At 44.7% G+C, this 15501-nt stretch overlaps 1 protein-coding gene across 1 annotated transcript; it reads left to right on the top strand.

Annotated features, from left to right (window-relative positions):
• Positions 1 to 752: 752 nt before the first annotated feature.
• LOC111226743 (proline-rich basic protein 1-like) lies at positions 753 to 5248 on the top strand. Its single transcript, XM_022752045.1, has one exon. It carries the CDS (start codon positions 928 to 930, stop codon positions 4696 to 4698), a length of 3771 nt encoding a protein of 1256 aa, XP_022607766.1. The 5' UTR covers positions 753 to 927; the 3' UTR covers positions 4699 to 5248.
• The last annotated feature ends 10253 nt before the right edge of the window (positions 5249 to 15501 follow it).

Genomic DNA, 15501 nt, shown 5'->3' with positions numbered 1-15501 from the left:
AACTCCAGCCACCGTTCATCTACCAACATTTCTCAACCATCTACCCAGGAGAGCCCTGCCGGGGTCAATCCCGCCTGGCCGGCCTATGCCGACTTCAGGGGTTCTGCTCCAAAGCTGGACAGTGATGAACCGTCCTTCCAGCAATCATCTGCATACTACTCAGACGGCCTAGATCCATCAAGGCGCTATGAGATGGGCAGTTTTGAGTGCGTAGATGTGGCCGTGGAAAGAGAGGACTCCAGGAAGGTGAGAAGAGGAGTGCCGAAGAGACAGATCCAGCTGAAGAGAAAGAACAACGCTGAAGGGAAGCAGGATGAGAGTAGTGAAAATAGTAGTCCTGGGATACCTGTGATGATGGAAAGCCCATCTCCTCCAAAGAGTCACTCCAGAGAGACATTCATGAGACAACACAGTACACCAGCAGCAACGCAAGCTTGCTACCCCTCTGAGCGTAGCCCTGAGCCCAATCAAAACAATGCAAGACAATGCAAACTCCAGAAATCCGCCTCCCTGGATGAGACATGCTCTAAAACTAAGATGGCCACTTGTCTCATCAAGAGTGTGTTGTCCAAGAAGATGCAAAGTGTTGATAAACAAAATGATGAGCAGGCAGAAGAAGTGAGTCCTGCTTTTGAGGAAAACAGCCCACCAACAGAGAGTGCAGTGGCTCCACTGAAAGTGTCCCCAAAACCTGACACAAATAGTCTGAGTTCCAGTCTCCCGTCAGATTATGGTCTTTCCTCTGAGGGCTTTCTTGTGCGAGGAGAACCAAGCACAAAGGATGAAGTCAAACCACCAAAAAGCTTTGGAGCGAGATCCAGTAACAGGCCAAGTTCATCCAGCAGCAGCAGAAGTGTAAATTTTTCACAGACTGACAGTGAAGAAGCTGATTCCCAGAGCAGGAATGCAACCTCATTAAAATCTGAAATGAGATCAGAATTTAAAATGCCACTTGATAGTAAACAGTCCACAACTTTAGTACAACGAGCAGATGACATTAAAACATGGGACGAAAGGGAGGGTGGTGACTCAGCAAATTCCACTGCCGGGAACACAGGAGCTCCTTCTGCCACCGGAGCCAGCAGCACGCAGGCCAGGATGAAAAACAGAGACCAGGAATGTGAAAACACAGAGGACCATAAACAACTGCAACAGGGTGACAAGGGCGCCTGCAAGTCAAAAACACAGGAGATTACACTCAAAGCCGTGGAGAAAAAGAAAGCCTCTCTAAGTGTCTGCCTCACACCTGAGGCAGAAAACAAGCCTGAGGCTTCCTCACCAGAAATATCTTTCCAAGAAAAGGACGACAGCGTGGAGACCAGTGTGGATGAGAAAGCAGAGGGAGACGAAGGCAATGGCAATAATAAAGTTAAGGCCCCCATTCACAAAGTTAGAGATGTCAGGCGGCTTGTGAAAAATACATATAATCTGTCTTTCAAGGCAACTAGTGCTGTAATGCCATCAGATGTGAATGAAGAGAGGAAGGAAATATTTAATGAGGAAAAGAGGGATGAAGTAAAAGAGGAAAGGAGGAAAGAGATCATAGCAGGGCAGGAGCGGGAAGTGAGGCAAGAAATGAGGACGGATAAGAAGAGAGAGGAAAGGGAAGAGGAGTACAGGGTGGAGAGGAAAGTAGAACAGAAAGAGGAGGTAAAAGATTCAAAGCTGCTGACCTTCTCTCCGCCTCCTCAAAGCAAAGAAAAGCCACTGTCTCGTCCACAGCCAATGCAAATAGAATACAAGGCCGTTTGCTGGAAAGAGGACAAAAATAAAACGTCATGCAGCAAGAAAGATTCAGAAAACCCAGGTGATAAATCGCAGGCTTCTCCAGAGCTTGTCACTGAGGTAAGCAGAGAATCACAAAAGTCCTGGACTACAAACACACAGAGTTACACAACAGGAAACACAGCAATTTCCAAGCCATGTCACCATGATCTAAAAAAGGCAGCAGAAAAACAAGAGGCTGCGGCAGAGATGCAAAAAATTCCAGACAAAGAGGGCGAAGCTGTGGTGGTTAGAACGAACAGAAAACCTCCCATGCTCGGAAGCCTCCCCAAACTGCCCAGTAAGGAAAGAGAGGTGTCCACTGCTGTAGTGTTGATAAGAGATGGATCCAGCAAGACCAAGGCATCTGCTTCTCCAGCCCAGGAAGAGATTCCTAGCCCGGTCCAAGTCCCAGGTGCTTCACTTTCACCTGGGCCCACTACCCCCGGCAGTACCCCTAGCAGCAGTGGCCACTCAGTTTCCATGTTGTTGAAAGAGAAAGGCTACCAAGCAGATATTGGAGCAGTGGTGGGCGACGGTCAGAACGCGGCTGGAGGGAAAGGGGCTCCCCGTAAGCACGTGAACTGTCTGGAGATCCCCCTCCAGACCACAATGCCTTCAGAGGGTGGGCGAATCGAGTCTCATAGAGAGAGGACATTCTCCTCATCATCCACCACATCTGGCCCCTCAGCAGTGTCTGAAAACACAGGCAGCCTTACAAAGACCACAGAGGATGACAGAGTTTGCATTAAGCCTACAATAAAAGACACTGGAATACAAAAAAGTGCTCCTCCACTAAGGAATACGCAAGAACAAACACCACCCCCCACCAAACAGAAGGATCTAGGGGATTTTGAAGCAGTGAAAAGAGTAGATCCAACTTTCCCCCCAAGGTCCCCTGCAGTAAGGAGATTCAGACCACAGCCAATTGAGGTTAAATCACTGTCTAAAGACACACAGAAACAAGAGAAGCCTGCAAACTCCACAGGAACCAGCAGGCCTCAAACCATTGAAGTTAAATCTATAGCTAAAAATTCTCAAAAGCCAACTGTGCCTCCGAAACCAAGCTGCAAATTTAAACCTGCAGATTTAGCAACAATGCCAAACGAAGCACAGAGACTGTCAGCAACAACATCGACTGTAAAACCACAAGGTGAGGAGAGGTCTCAAACAATTGTCGTGTCCTCACCAACCATCTATAGAAAGATCTCCAATGAGTCCACATCAACATCAAACTATACAAGAAAACTAGCTGTGTCTGCAGTGTCCAGCCTCAAACCTCCACCTAGCAAAACAACAGCAACCACCATCTCCAATCAAACATCAAACCAGTCAACAGCACCATCAGAGACAGAGGTATCTAATGACAGAGGGCAGCAGCAGCAACCAGCAGCCTCGCCTCAAAGCTCCAGGTACACACAAAGACCTACAACCTTAGCTCCAACATCAGCCACATGCACAGGTTCAACCTCAGCCCAAGGTCCAGTTCCTGAGCCAATAGCAAACCAAGTCACTGGACCCCCCTCAGCTGCAGCCAACGAGCCAAGCCAGCCAGCTGTTATGGATCCAGACAGCCAACCACAGTATCCCAGGATGGCATACCCTCATGAACAAGCTATGACAGTAACTTCAAACAACACAAAACAACCCGCTGCTGTTCCCACAACACAAGTGCCAGGATACACACACCAGCCATGCCGCAGATCACTGTCCAGTGAGCGCCGCCAAAGGACAGATGACCTGTGTTTTTATGCCTCAGATGACCCTCCAAGCTACGATGAAAGAGAGAGCTTCAGTCCCCTCATGCTCCCAGATCTGACTCCCAGGAGGTCTAATCACTATCAGCCCGCCTCCCGCCCTCCTCCCTGCTCCTGCACAGCTGGCTGCCCTTCCCACCCTGGTCTCACACCTCCTCACCATCACCGCAGCCCCCATACTCTCACTCCTCCTGCCCCACCACACTCTCCAGGCCAGGCATTACCTTACCCGGTGGCTCAGCCCCCTCTTCGTCCCCACCAGTGCAGACCTGACCCTCAGCCGATGAGCTACCAGCCCGGCTCTCCCAAATCAAGTCCTCTTGGTCCAAACCAGCCACCGGCATTATACCAACCTCTCCACCAGCCTCCTCCCTGCCCTCCCCACCCCTCACTCATGCAGGCCTGCACTGCTGAGCGGCCGTTGCAGCCCCCTCAGCATATTGACTCTCGACGACCCCCTGTACACAGATCCCCCCAGCAGCAGCCACCAGGCATGGCTGGGGCTCCTTACAGTGATCCTGGCCACAGCCACTCTCCTGGCCTTCCTCCTATTGATCCCCAGTACTTGTGTGGCGCTCAAAGCCTGGGGCCTTCCTATGGCTCTGAATATGGGGGTGACAGCTCCAGTTTGTACTCAGAGAGTAACTATGGACAGACACCTCGCAGAGTGCTCCTAGATCCTGAGACTGGGAAGTATTTTTATATCGAGGTGCCTGTACAGCCACTGAGGAAAATGTTGTTTGACCCAGAGACAGGCCAATACGTGGAGGTGCTCATCCCACAGCAAGCAATGTCACATTCAGGCCTGTATCCTCCCTCAGCAGCCCCTTACCCATCCCTCCACAACCCCAACATGTACGCCCCAGCGCCACAGTACATGCCCTATGCAGCTCCACCTCCCCCAGCCCACCCACAGGCTCAGCCCCAGCCACCCCGCTATCCTGAGGCCTCTGCTGCAGCAACGATGCACCCAAGTGGGCCTGGGGTCAGCTACAGGAATCACTCTGGTCAGGGGTCCAAGCCAGAGCCCCAGAACAATCCACCGCTGGACCAGAGCTACCTGGAGAGTATGTATTATGTCCCTACAGGGATGAATGCAAGCCCCAATCCCACCCCACCAGACTATTACCACAAACATCCCCCCAACCTACCCCCAGCAGGGGGGAAAAGGTCCTGAAATAGAGGATAGAGGCCGCCTTCCTGGAGCCTGTTGGGTTTTAAATAAACAGTGTATAAAGGGGGTGTCTAATGTTAGCCTGTACTGTTATTTGAGTTTTCACACTGCAACTGAAGACAGCGATTCTTTGGTTGTTGTTTATTTGCTGCTGTTTGTTCCATGCTAGGCTGCTTTAATAGAAAGAGATGTATGATTCTTGAGGTTTTTTTTGACAACACAAGAGCGTAAACCTTTTCCATGAGGTGTTCTTAAGATGACTGCCTAATTTCAAAATGATCTATTAAAACGTTTGTCATTTTTGATACAGGGTTATAACATCATATTGTAACTTCACCTGTAATAAATGCACAGGCACTATAAATCAATAGGTTTACTAATTTACTGATGTTTGTACTTTAATAACAAATATCTCCAAAAAAACTTGAAAATACTGTTTTAAAAGAGCCTCATATTTATTTTATTATTGTTTTCCTCTAATACTGGATGAGTGAGTTTGTGCACATGATCTATGCAACAACAGTGCCAATAAAATGTATCACATATCACATTGCTCTTTTTTCAAGCCTTAATCTATTTTTCTATAGATCCTCTCTAGAGTTCAATATCTCAGCATTTACTGGTCAGATCATGTACTGTGAGTAAGGTGTTAAATACTGGAACTTCTTTTGAAACTGTATTGTTTTCAGAATGCATCTATAATGCATACAATCTACTGCATTGTTTTCAGGAAAATATTGTGATGCATTACAAAGTCAGTGCTTTTCATAATCAAATAAAGCAAGCAGCGAGAGATCCTGCTAGAATGGAAAATACAATTTAGGTAATGAGTATAAAGATTAATTTTGACTGACTCTCCATAGGCAAGTGTCACACAGGACATGTGCACAGACACTGTTTCCACTTGGTGTTGACATTGGTGTCAATGTCGCCAAATTAAAAAGGCATGCAATGTGGGTTACATTAAAGCAAGTACTGGTTTTAACAGTCGATTAAACATGCTGACTTCTGATTGTAACAAAAGATGCAGAGACTTTGGTGATAAAATGCACAAGAATTATTAGTTATTGCTAGATATTATAAGCATAATTTGTTAAATATTGGCCAATTTGAAACCTCTCTCTGCCTTTAGAGGGCGCTGTAACAAAGTGCTCCTAACAAAGTGCAACAGCTATCAACCCCATTTTATGATCGCCACCATGGGGGTTTGGTATTGATTTGGAGTCACTAGGTCACATGACATGAAAGTTACTGAAGACAAATTATTACCTCACCATGACTTTTGGAGGACAGAGACAGCACTAATATTCAGAGTGAAGAGGTGCTCCCAACATGCACAGGCTATTGTGAATTTGTAGCAGCACATTGTATCACTGTGGCCACTGGAGGGTGCCACAGACCAGTACAGCAGCTGAAGAAGTCCCATCCCAAAGGTATCCGCTAACCTTTCCGTGACAAGACCCACTGAAACACAATATGGTGATTTTCTAATCAGAACCTGGCCCTGTAAACTGAAACCAGAGCCTAATTTGTTAGTCCAGAGGGACAAAATTGGCCTCCCCTTTCTTTGATGTGGATGGCAGTAAAATTAATGAGAGGTCTGACCAGTTGCTATGAGGGGCTTTAGTGTGTATGTGTGTGGTTGTGTGTCTGTGTGTGCTTGCGGATGTATGTGTGTGCGCCACAGTGGAAAAAGCACCGTTTCATCTGTGAGAGGCAACTCATAGCCTTACAGGAATTCAAGAGCGTGTTCATTCACATCTGGAGGGGATATCACTCTGCAGCACCTGGCAAAAAGTGTACACTCTCTATGTATTACCAGTGCGCGCTAAAACAAACTTCTACTTCCACAACTCTTTGTCATCAGTATTGTCTACCGAGCCAGAAGTGATGCTAGGATGTCCCGCTCATTTCACTCAGGAGATAGATGCTTAATCATTACATGTATGTTGCTAAGGAGGACACACTGAACCAATGTAATTAGGCCATAAAAGTCATAGAAGTGACAAGGGAGGTGTCCACCAAGTATATTAGTAAAAATTTAATCGGTGCACAGCAACGACACACCAATCAACAAACAAACAATAGTGATGTCACACCTGTTCAATATGACTCCATGTTTATGTTCATACAAAATAAACTTCTACCCAAACCGCCTCTTTACAACTTCCTCTTTTGAAATGGCCACTGGAATGCAATGCTTAGCTATTCAGTTTATTGTCATGATCCTTTATTGTCACAACCTGGATAACGATTTCAAGACGCACCTTAGAAACACACAGTAATCTGTATAAACCTCCTGGCACACCTACTACAACATCGTTTCCAGACAAGCACACGTGCTTCCACACACCTTGGATCAGCTCCAAAAAAGCTGCTTGACTGAGTAATTTAACTTTTCAGAATATGACCCAACTTCTCTGCTCATGTCTGATGTTCTGTGGTGGGTTTTAGATAATCCAGCAAACCCGCTTCTTCAGCCTCCATTTGCAAAGAGAGCATGTGACGGTGATAATAGGTTGACTTACCTGTGTCATAACAAGTGTTTTTGATTGAAATTAACATCAATTTAACTTTAATAATGTAGCTTCTTCTTAATAATCATTAATCAACATTTTCCAGACACATCCTCCCCATGGTGTGTGACTACAGTGAATTCCAATCGTACATACACACAAAACAGACATCATGACATCATTAGGAGAGCTCAGGGCTCTTTCCAGCGTGTCTGTTATTGTTATGGTTCTGTGACCACTTTTCTAACCCACAATGTGACCACACACAAACACACACACACACACTGTAGGAGTCCCATCATCCCTGCCGCACCCAGGAGTGAGTGGGTGAGCCACATTTGATGTGGACCCACTGGAGTGCTGATTGGTCACTGGAAAAGTTCTCTCTACATTGTCTTTCTGGTATCAGGAATATAGAGAGGAGTGGGTGGCATGGGCCAGGCAGCCAGATAACAAGCAGAGTGATAAGTATGTTTGGAATAAAATGTGCTTCCCAACATTTTCCATGTGAGTGCTCTCTGATTGTGGGACCAGAGATTAGATGTCAATTGTTTATAAAAGTGAAATTGTAACTAATGGTGACTGTATCGCTGACTCAAGCAGCTAACCTTAAACATAAGTAGCACTTTGTGTGTCAGTCAGTCTGTCCACAATTGTCTGTGTGTATGTCTGATGTATCGATGAATGGGAGGAAATCAGATCATGAGGTGAATGTCTGGTCCCCGTCAGACTTTGATATTAGTAACCTCTGTCTGGCTGGAAACCTTTATTGTGGACACAGTGTCCTGAGAGAGGTCAATCTTAGCAAAGAAAGGCTACCAGCAATGATAAGTCCACATTGTCGGTTTGTAACCTGTGAACCTGTCATTTAAAAAGATGTTAGGAACCAGAAAAGATAAAAACTTTCCAGTATTTCACAATAATAATTAGGCCGAATGAATATAAATTATGTGATAGAACATTTTTCATCACCCACTGAGCATCTTGCAGCCCCTCACATTTAACTTGTGACCCACTGGAGGGGGCTTGACCCCCAGGTTACTGCTATACACTGCTGTGTGCAACCAAATGATCAGTGACTTTTATGCTGAACAAGACAAGATGTGCCAAAACACTGATCTGTTCATCTGAGTTATGAGCTCACTGCTTTCTTCTCCTTTGTATTGGGAACCTTTATTGCCTGATACTTTCATGTCACCGAGACAAACTTCGTCTTTACTGACTATGACAGAGGTCTGAGAGGAGTGAGTTTTCTTCACTCTTCAAAGAAAGAGTGAAGAAAACTTACCCCATCTTAAGGGCTGCTTTACCTGTAAGTTCAAGTTTATGCCCAAAGAAGGCTTTCCTCCAGGAGGAAGTGGGCGGGGTTACAGGCAGTGTGAGTGTGTTTGTGTGTGTGTGTGTGTGTGTGTGTGTGTGTGTGTGTGTGTGTGTGTGTGTGTGTGTGTGTGTGTGTGTGTGTGTGTGTGTGTGTGTGCTGATTGTGACAGCTGGTGAGTGAAGCAACAGGAGGGCAGATAAGGGAAAGGGCTACGTGAAACACCTGAATCCGTGTCTTCCGGCATTCACCTTGTTGCTAGCAACCACAGAGCATAATAATGACTCTGTGCGGCAAGTCGTGCACTTGCGTGTGTGCCGCTGTGTGTCACACAGACCTCCCTCTATCCACCAGGTGGTGTGCCTACCTGTCTGACTGAGCAATCGTCATCTCCTGTGATTGCTTCAAACTCCTGTAACAATATTCATCAGATAGAAACGATCAAGCTTCACGTGGCTCATCTGTACACTAACCACATTTGTTTCTAATTATTGGTATTGGCCAAGTGCTTAATGACACAGAGAGGCTCTACACTCAGATTACTGTTATATGAAGTGCTATGTTATAATGGACTAAAAAAAGACCTCTGAAGAGAGATGTTTTCATTTATAGTGGAAATCATTAGTCTAGACTAGTCTAGTCCCTTTAGTGTTCCAGGACCCCTCATGTCTAGGAAGGAAGTATGAGTCTGTCGCTGTCTCCAAGACTCGGACACACATGCACACACACCTACACACACACACATCATACACATAAACACACTCGCATTATCCAGTGTTGAGGTAGCCAAAAAATGATGTCATGGCCTGATCACTTTACCCGTCCTCCTCTTCGTCTTCTTTCTCCTCCCGTGGCCTGGATTGCAGATCAATGAGGAATGGAGAGAATGAGAAGAGAGAGAGAGAGACTGTGTGTGTGTGTGTGTGTGTGTGTGTGTGTGTGTGTGTGTGTGTGTGTGTAAGTGGCTGGTGAGAGAGACAGGGATGAGTTATTGACAGGAGCAAGCTCTTTGCTGCCTCCATCCTGAATCACTCAGAGCTGATGACACGTCTAAATTCTTATTGATACCATGCCATGTCGGCTATTTGCTACACTGCTTCTTGAAGCTCTTCATATTGAGTTAGACAGTGATGTTAACACACATGGGTTGCAGCCAACTGCAGTGAGGTCTGGCAGATTTTAATGTGGGGGAATCTCCTGGGAATCAGCCTTTGGTCTCGTTCAGTGGCCAGGTTTGTTACGGGGTGGTGTGTATGGGTCACTGGATTCCTCCAGCATGAGGTAAAAGTAATGAGTCATGCAAGAGTGGCCTCACAGACCGTCGACATTTAATAATACAGTTATTAGACATTAGAGCAGAAGCCAGTAACAGGAATGCACCAGTCTCCCAATTTTTGGAGGAAACAATAATATTTATGTTTCCTTCATGTCACTTAAGAATCTCTGTCACTGGCTTTATCATCAAGTAGAGTGTGTGGAATCTCAAACATGGTCCAGACAATCCACAGCATACCGGAGAGGACTTAAGAACCTGCAGCAAAACAATACACAGGCAACTATGCAGCCTTAAACCAGGTCAACGCCAGGGCCATGGCTGCAGTTTGTACTGTTCATCAAGGTTATTACTCAATGATTAAGTGAGTCAAAGTTAACAGTACTTCATAAATCCCATATAGTGAAATGTTTCAGTTCCAAAAATAAACAGGACAAACACAAGTATAACTGAAGAGGTCAGGAACAAATTCATAATCATGATCCTTAAAGCTTTACCAGAGAAATGTTAGAGGTCTGGCCTTTAAGCTACTAGATGCTGCCATTTGGTGCTGTGCAGGAAGTGTAAAGTATTACAGCTTTTTCGCTGAAAACAGCTGCCTAGAAGACTGAACAAGAACAGTAAAGTTTCAGGGTGTAAAAACCAAAATAATGAGCTGAAAGACGCAAAAACTCTACATACAGCTTACAGAGTGATAATTGTCTCTGAGTTTGATCCGTTTGATCCATTGTTATTAATAATAGCAGCTTTAAAGAAATAGAAAATTGATATAAAAAGACGAATGATACAAATTCTATTTGTGGTAACACGTGTGATATATCATTACCTTCATCTCAATCTCATAAATCTTATCATGATTTTCTACATTCCAATTTAAAGTGACTACTCCGCATAAATTACAGGAGTGAGCCCTGTAGATTAGATCTAATAACTGGTCTGATCCCGGTGATCACAGTAACCATGTAACCATGGCATTAACAAGACAAGACAAGCAGAAAGAGTGGCAGACAAACAATACGTGTAGGAAACTCAATTTAATAGTTTTGTTGACTGGGTAATTTGTCATGCAGGTCTTTGCCCCCGGATTGTTTGTGGTAACTTCCAGATAGGTGTTACTGTATGTGTGATTTTCCAAGTGTTTTTTTTTTTCCGTCCCTGAGCCAGGGTGATGTTTTTTCAGGCTGCAAACAACACATTAGCAGAGTGTTATGAAAACCAGAAACACAATTTGTTACAGTTTCTCACAGTTGGTTTGTTTTCATTCAAAGGAAATCACCCATAATCTCCCGTATAAAATTAAAGGTAATTTTCCCACAGAAATGGTCACACGCAGAATTCAAAACATCTCATATCAGGGTTTGAAGTCAGACTCCTCAGCTTGTTATTGTGCTGATGGGTGGAGGTACAGTGTGATAACAGATTAATGAGCCTACTGTCATACCTTCTCTTAGGAAGGACTCAGCGGCACTGTCGAGGCTTAGCATTTTTGTGGTATGACAGAGACAGGACATCCAGTACCAACCAAGGAAAAATAAACAACATCAGAAGTCAAAAAGGTATGTTTTGGAAAATGTTATGCCGTTTGGTCTGAATCCCAGTATAGGACTAAATATAGCGTGATGGCTTGGTGATAAACAATAGATCTTTATCACAGACAACATGTAACAGAAGGAAAAACAAAATGTGTGTAAAAGTATGATGACTTCCATTTCATTGAGTCATCCTTGTGTCATGACTTACTGGGATGCTTGGATACAATAGAGCCATCATTGAAAAACTGTTGTCTATTTGTGGAGTGTGTGTTTTTTCCCCCTTGGTTATATGGAGTTCCTCCTATGGGTCAGACATACATGTGGTGAATAAGCTCCTCACTGAACTATTTTGTCAATAGTAAATGAATCTATGTTTTGACCTGGCAGGAAGGATACTTACTGTGCACTAATGAAAGTCAATTTTGCTGCCAAATTATCCAGAGGTAATTTCAGGATTCATTGGGTATTTTTGTTGTTGTTTTGAGCAGTCGTCATATTCCTGAAAAGCTCCGTTTCTGTTGCACATTGCACAGCAGAGACCATCAAAAACCACTCTGAAACATTAGGTGGCAGTAGTGTACGTTTTGAAAATTTAGAGAATACTTAAAGCTACCCTATGGAGTTTTTGACCACAAGTAGTGCTGTGGAGCAATGTTTTTATGAGTGGGTCCCTGTTTTGTTTGTATCATGCTCACCTGGGTGATTGTGTGACACCTTGCACTTTCCTCCTGCCAGTTTCTATTACACTGATTGACAGTTGGCAGCAGTGACGCATTTAGAAATGCAGCAATGTGCCAACAGAAAAAGAAAATGACTACCAAGCAAGTAAATACTGAGGTAAACACTGTAAGATTTCAGATGGGCACCTTTAAAATACCAACTTTTCAGTGTGCCATGCTCAAAGCATGGATAGAATTATGATGAGCAATTGGGACACAAGAGAATGACTGCAGCCAGGTGAGGTCAGGTGTGCATACAATCAGTGTTTAAGACAAGCTAATATGAGTTTTGTAAATGCTGGAATGTCCAAACTTTCTCATGCATTTGTCACAATAGGTGATAAGTCAAAACATCAGCATAGGGGAAGAAGCGGAGACATGTTTGGGTGACTGTCGATGTGCGAGTCAGCAGGGTGGAAGCAGGCAGAGAAGGCCTTCTATTGTTGTGTAGAGAATGGAAACTCTCACAGAGCCAGATTCCATCCTACCAGCGCGGTCACGGTGGCAGCACTCTGATAAGCTTCTTCTGAACCAATTTCAAAGAGTCTGTTGTCCCTTTCTGCCAGATTAAAATTATTTCCCCCTTTTGAATACCTCCATGGCCTATTTTCAGACAACAGCTCACTGATCTGATGGTGGCACAGTGTTTCAGGCTTTGTGAATGTGTACATTGATGGCTGTCTGATCTGATAAAGCATCTGTGTTGACAGGTCACTTGTGGGAAGTGCCATTGTTCTTCTGCCTGTACCAGCAGCGTGAAGCAGGTGTGGTTGTTTAAGGCTCTGTAGTACATTCACATCTGAATGAACTCTTGAGTACCACTCTAACATCATAGCCTCTCTACTTGCGTCACTGGCTGTGGTCACCGCTGGCTGGCTGTCTCCCTTTCTCCACCCACAGCATCCATTCCACAGTATCAGTGCATTTGAAACAAAATCTGAGTTTGGATGGAAACCATGGCAATGACTTGTTACCACAGCAGTGACTTGCCACCACAGGCACCACAGCACTGGGCAAATCTTCTGTAGACAGTTGCAGAACCACAGTGTTTTCCTCCACTGGTCTCTAAAAAATGTATCACTCTATGGTTTCTACGCTTTTTGGTTCTGCAAAGTTTAAACCACGCTCTTTGCTTCATTACAAAATGGCTTTCTAACTCTTTTTCTCTGCGAGATTTATGCTACAGCCTGTCTAAACAACAGTTGAGAATTGAATCTGGAAGTATTTATTTTGGATATATATTTAGCTTATGACCACCAGCCTGGATCATGCCAACCATGCTAACTAGCTGGGGCAGGGCTATATTTACAGAGGGCTGGGCATCCATCATCACAGCGCAAAAGCACAGACAGCCAGAGAGCGAGGAAGGGAAAGTGTGGCCCATCAGTCACCACAGAGCAATCTCAGAGCTTGCCTATTTAAAACACCTCACAATTTGACCACAACAGTGCCACTGGTCACGCTGTACTACTGGACCTACAGCACAGCATCAAACATCTGCATCCATATACTTTGCCACCTAATGTGCACGTGTGCATACCTGTACTCATGCTCACACTGCATGTTTTTTAGAATGCATACGTGCATGCATCACCAGAAAGCCCAGACTGAAAGGTGTCTGGTGACAGAAGAAAGGGCAGGGAGAAAAAAAAAGCTGGTGAGACCTGGCACAGTGCACCTTAATGACATCACTCAGACACACAGACAAAATAACACATCAACTGTCAAATACAAACGGGATAGACTGTCTGATACTGCAAATAGACAACCAGACACATAAGCAGGCACACAGCCTGCAATGACAGATAGTGTTAAAGCAGACAGACAGACAGACGGACAAGGTCAGAGAATGGCTGACAGACAGACATGCAGTGTCACTGCTCGAGACACACCACTACTTACACCAACTCTCCTGCATTATGTTGTTGTGTTTGACTGATTCTGTGGCGCAGGTGTAACTATGTGGAGAAATTCCAAGGGTGCATGACTGTGTGATAACGTGCGGAAAATGTGTTCTTGCAGACAAACATTGCCACTATTTGTTATTTGAATGCATGTTGCGACAAGGATAGAACATGACACTTGAGCATGTAAAATGCGTGTTCCCACTAAAAAAGAAGAAACATAATTTTTTTTTAAATATGAAAAAAGGAAGAGGAGTATAAAGACACAACTGAGGCAAATTTTACATTATTCAACTCAAGTGTAGTTTTTGTGCCTATATTTTTGTTGCTGGTGTGGTTGTTTTGTCTTTATTTAGTTGAGGAAAGCTGACTGTGCATTCATGCTCTTTGTTTAAGTTCATTTGTGGAAGCTGCCAAGTGCGACCACAGTCTTCTGCTCTGACCACTGAACAGTCCCAGCGGAGCAGATCCATGTTTACCAACAATAACAATAACCATCGCTGAGGTAGATGCCCATCCATCCCACACAGATTTTCCCAGGCTTCTTGGGAGATTTAAATCACTTTCAAAGCAAATTTGTGACCCTCCAGTCACAAGATTGCTTCGTTTGCAGCAGCGTCCAGTTTGCATCCAACTTCTGTTCTGAACAACTGCTGCCCTGTGTGTGGACGTGCATGCGTGCTTGCTCAGGCAGCAGATCGTATAGGTTGCACCAATGCCCTGCAGGCTGGGGTCTGATGGGTTGGCATCTTCTGTGCGCGGGCCAAGTCGTTAGCACTTTGGAGTGGAGAAGAAACCCGCCATGTAGGGACATTTGTCTGTGAGATCAGAAACACTGAAACCCAAGAAGCCTCTCAAATCCCCCAACTGAGTGCCTCAGGGGTATTAATAACACACATACACACTCCTATCCACCTTCTTATTAACAATGACCCCAAGTGAAGTGTTTATTTTTATTTGTTATTCAGACAATCCAAAAGTGATGATAAAAAATTGTAAAAAAAAAAAAAAAAAAGTGTCGTTCCCCAAAACGCTGGATCGTGAAAATCAGAAAAGCACTTTCTTACCTTTTCCCAGCTGCAGACATACTTCTAGGTAAAAAGACACTTTGGATGCGGAGCATGGGGTTCATAGTGATGTTGGGGTCAAGTCTGGGCTGTGACAAGGGTGTGTGTATGTGTCCAGTTAATGACATCATGTTAACTTGTAAATGAACACCCTCAGCTACCCGCCGTCCCCTGACCATGTGAATGCACAAGCCTCCTGGATGGTGAGGTCATGATGGTCTGTAGATCCTTGTCATAGAGGGGGGGTCAGCTGCTAAATACAGAGTAAGGGTGGGGGGAATGCTGGCTATGTGCACCCAGTATACTCTAAACTAAGATTGGTTCCCCCACCTTCACCTTTTTACTCGGTGCACCCGTTTACAACGTCTACAGTGCTTGCATTATTCATAAGCTGTTGGTTGCTAAACTGCATGTTGTGTATTTTTTAGATGCACTGGGGTAAAAAATGTGAATGTAATATAAAAAGCCAAGATTGTC

The sequence above is a fragment of the Seriola dumerili genome, unplaced genomic scaffold (genome assembly GCF_002260705.1).
Source record: "Seriola dumerili isolate Sdu_G_001 unplaced genomic scaffold, Sdu_1.0 BDQW01000161.1, whole genome shotgun sequence".
Taxonomy (NCBI): Eukaryota; Metazoa; Chordata; class Actinopteri; order Carangiformes; family Carangidae; genus Seriola; species Seriola dumerili.
This window is presented reverse-complemented; position numbering and strand designations above follow the sequence as displayed.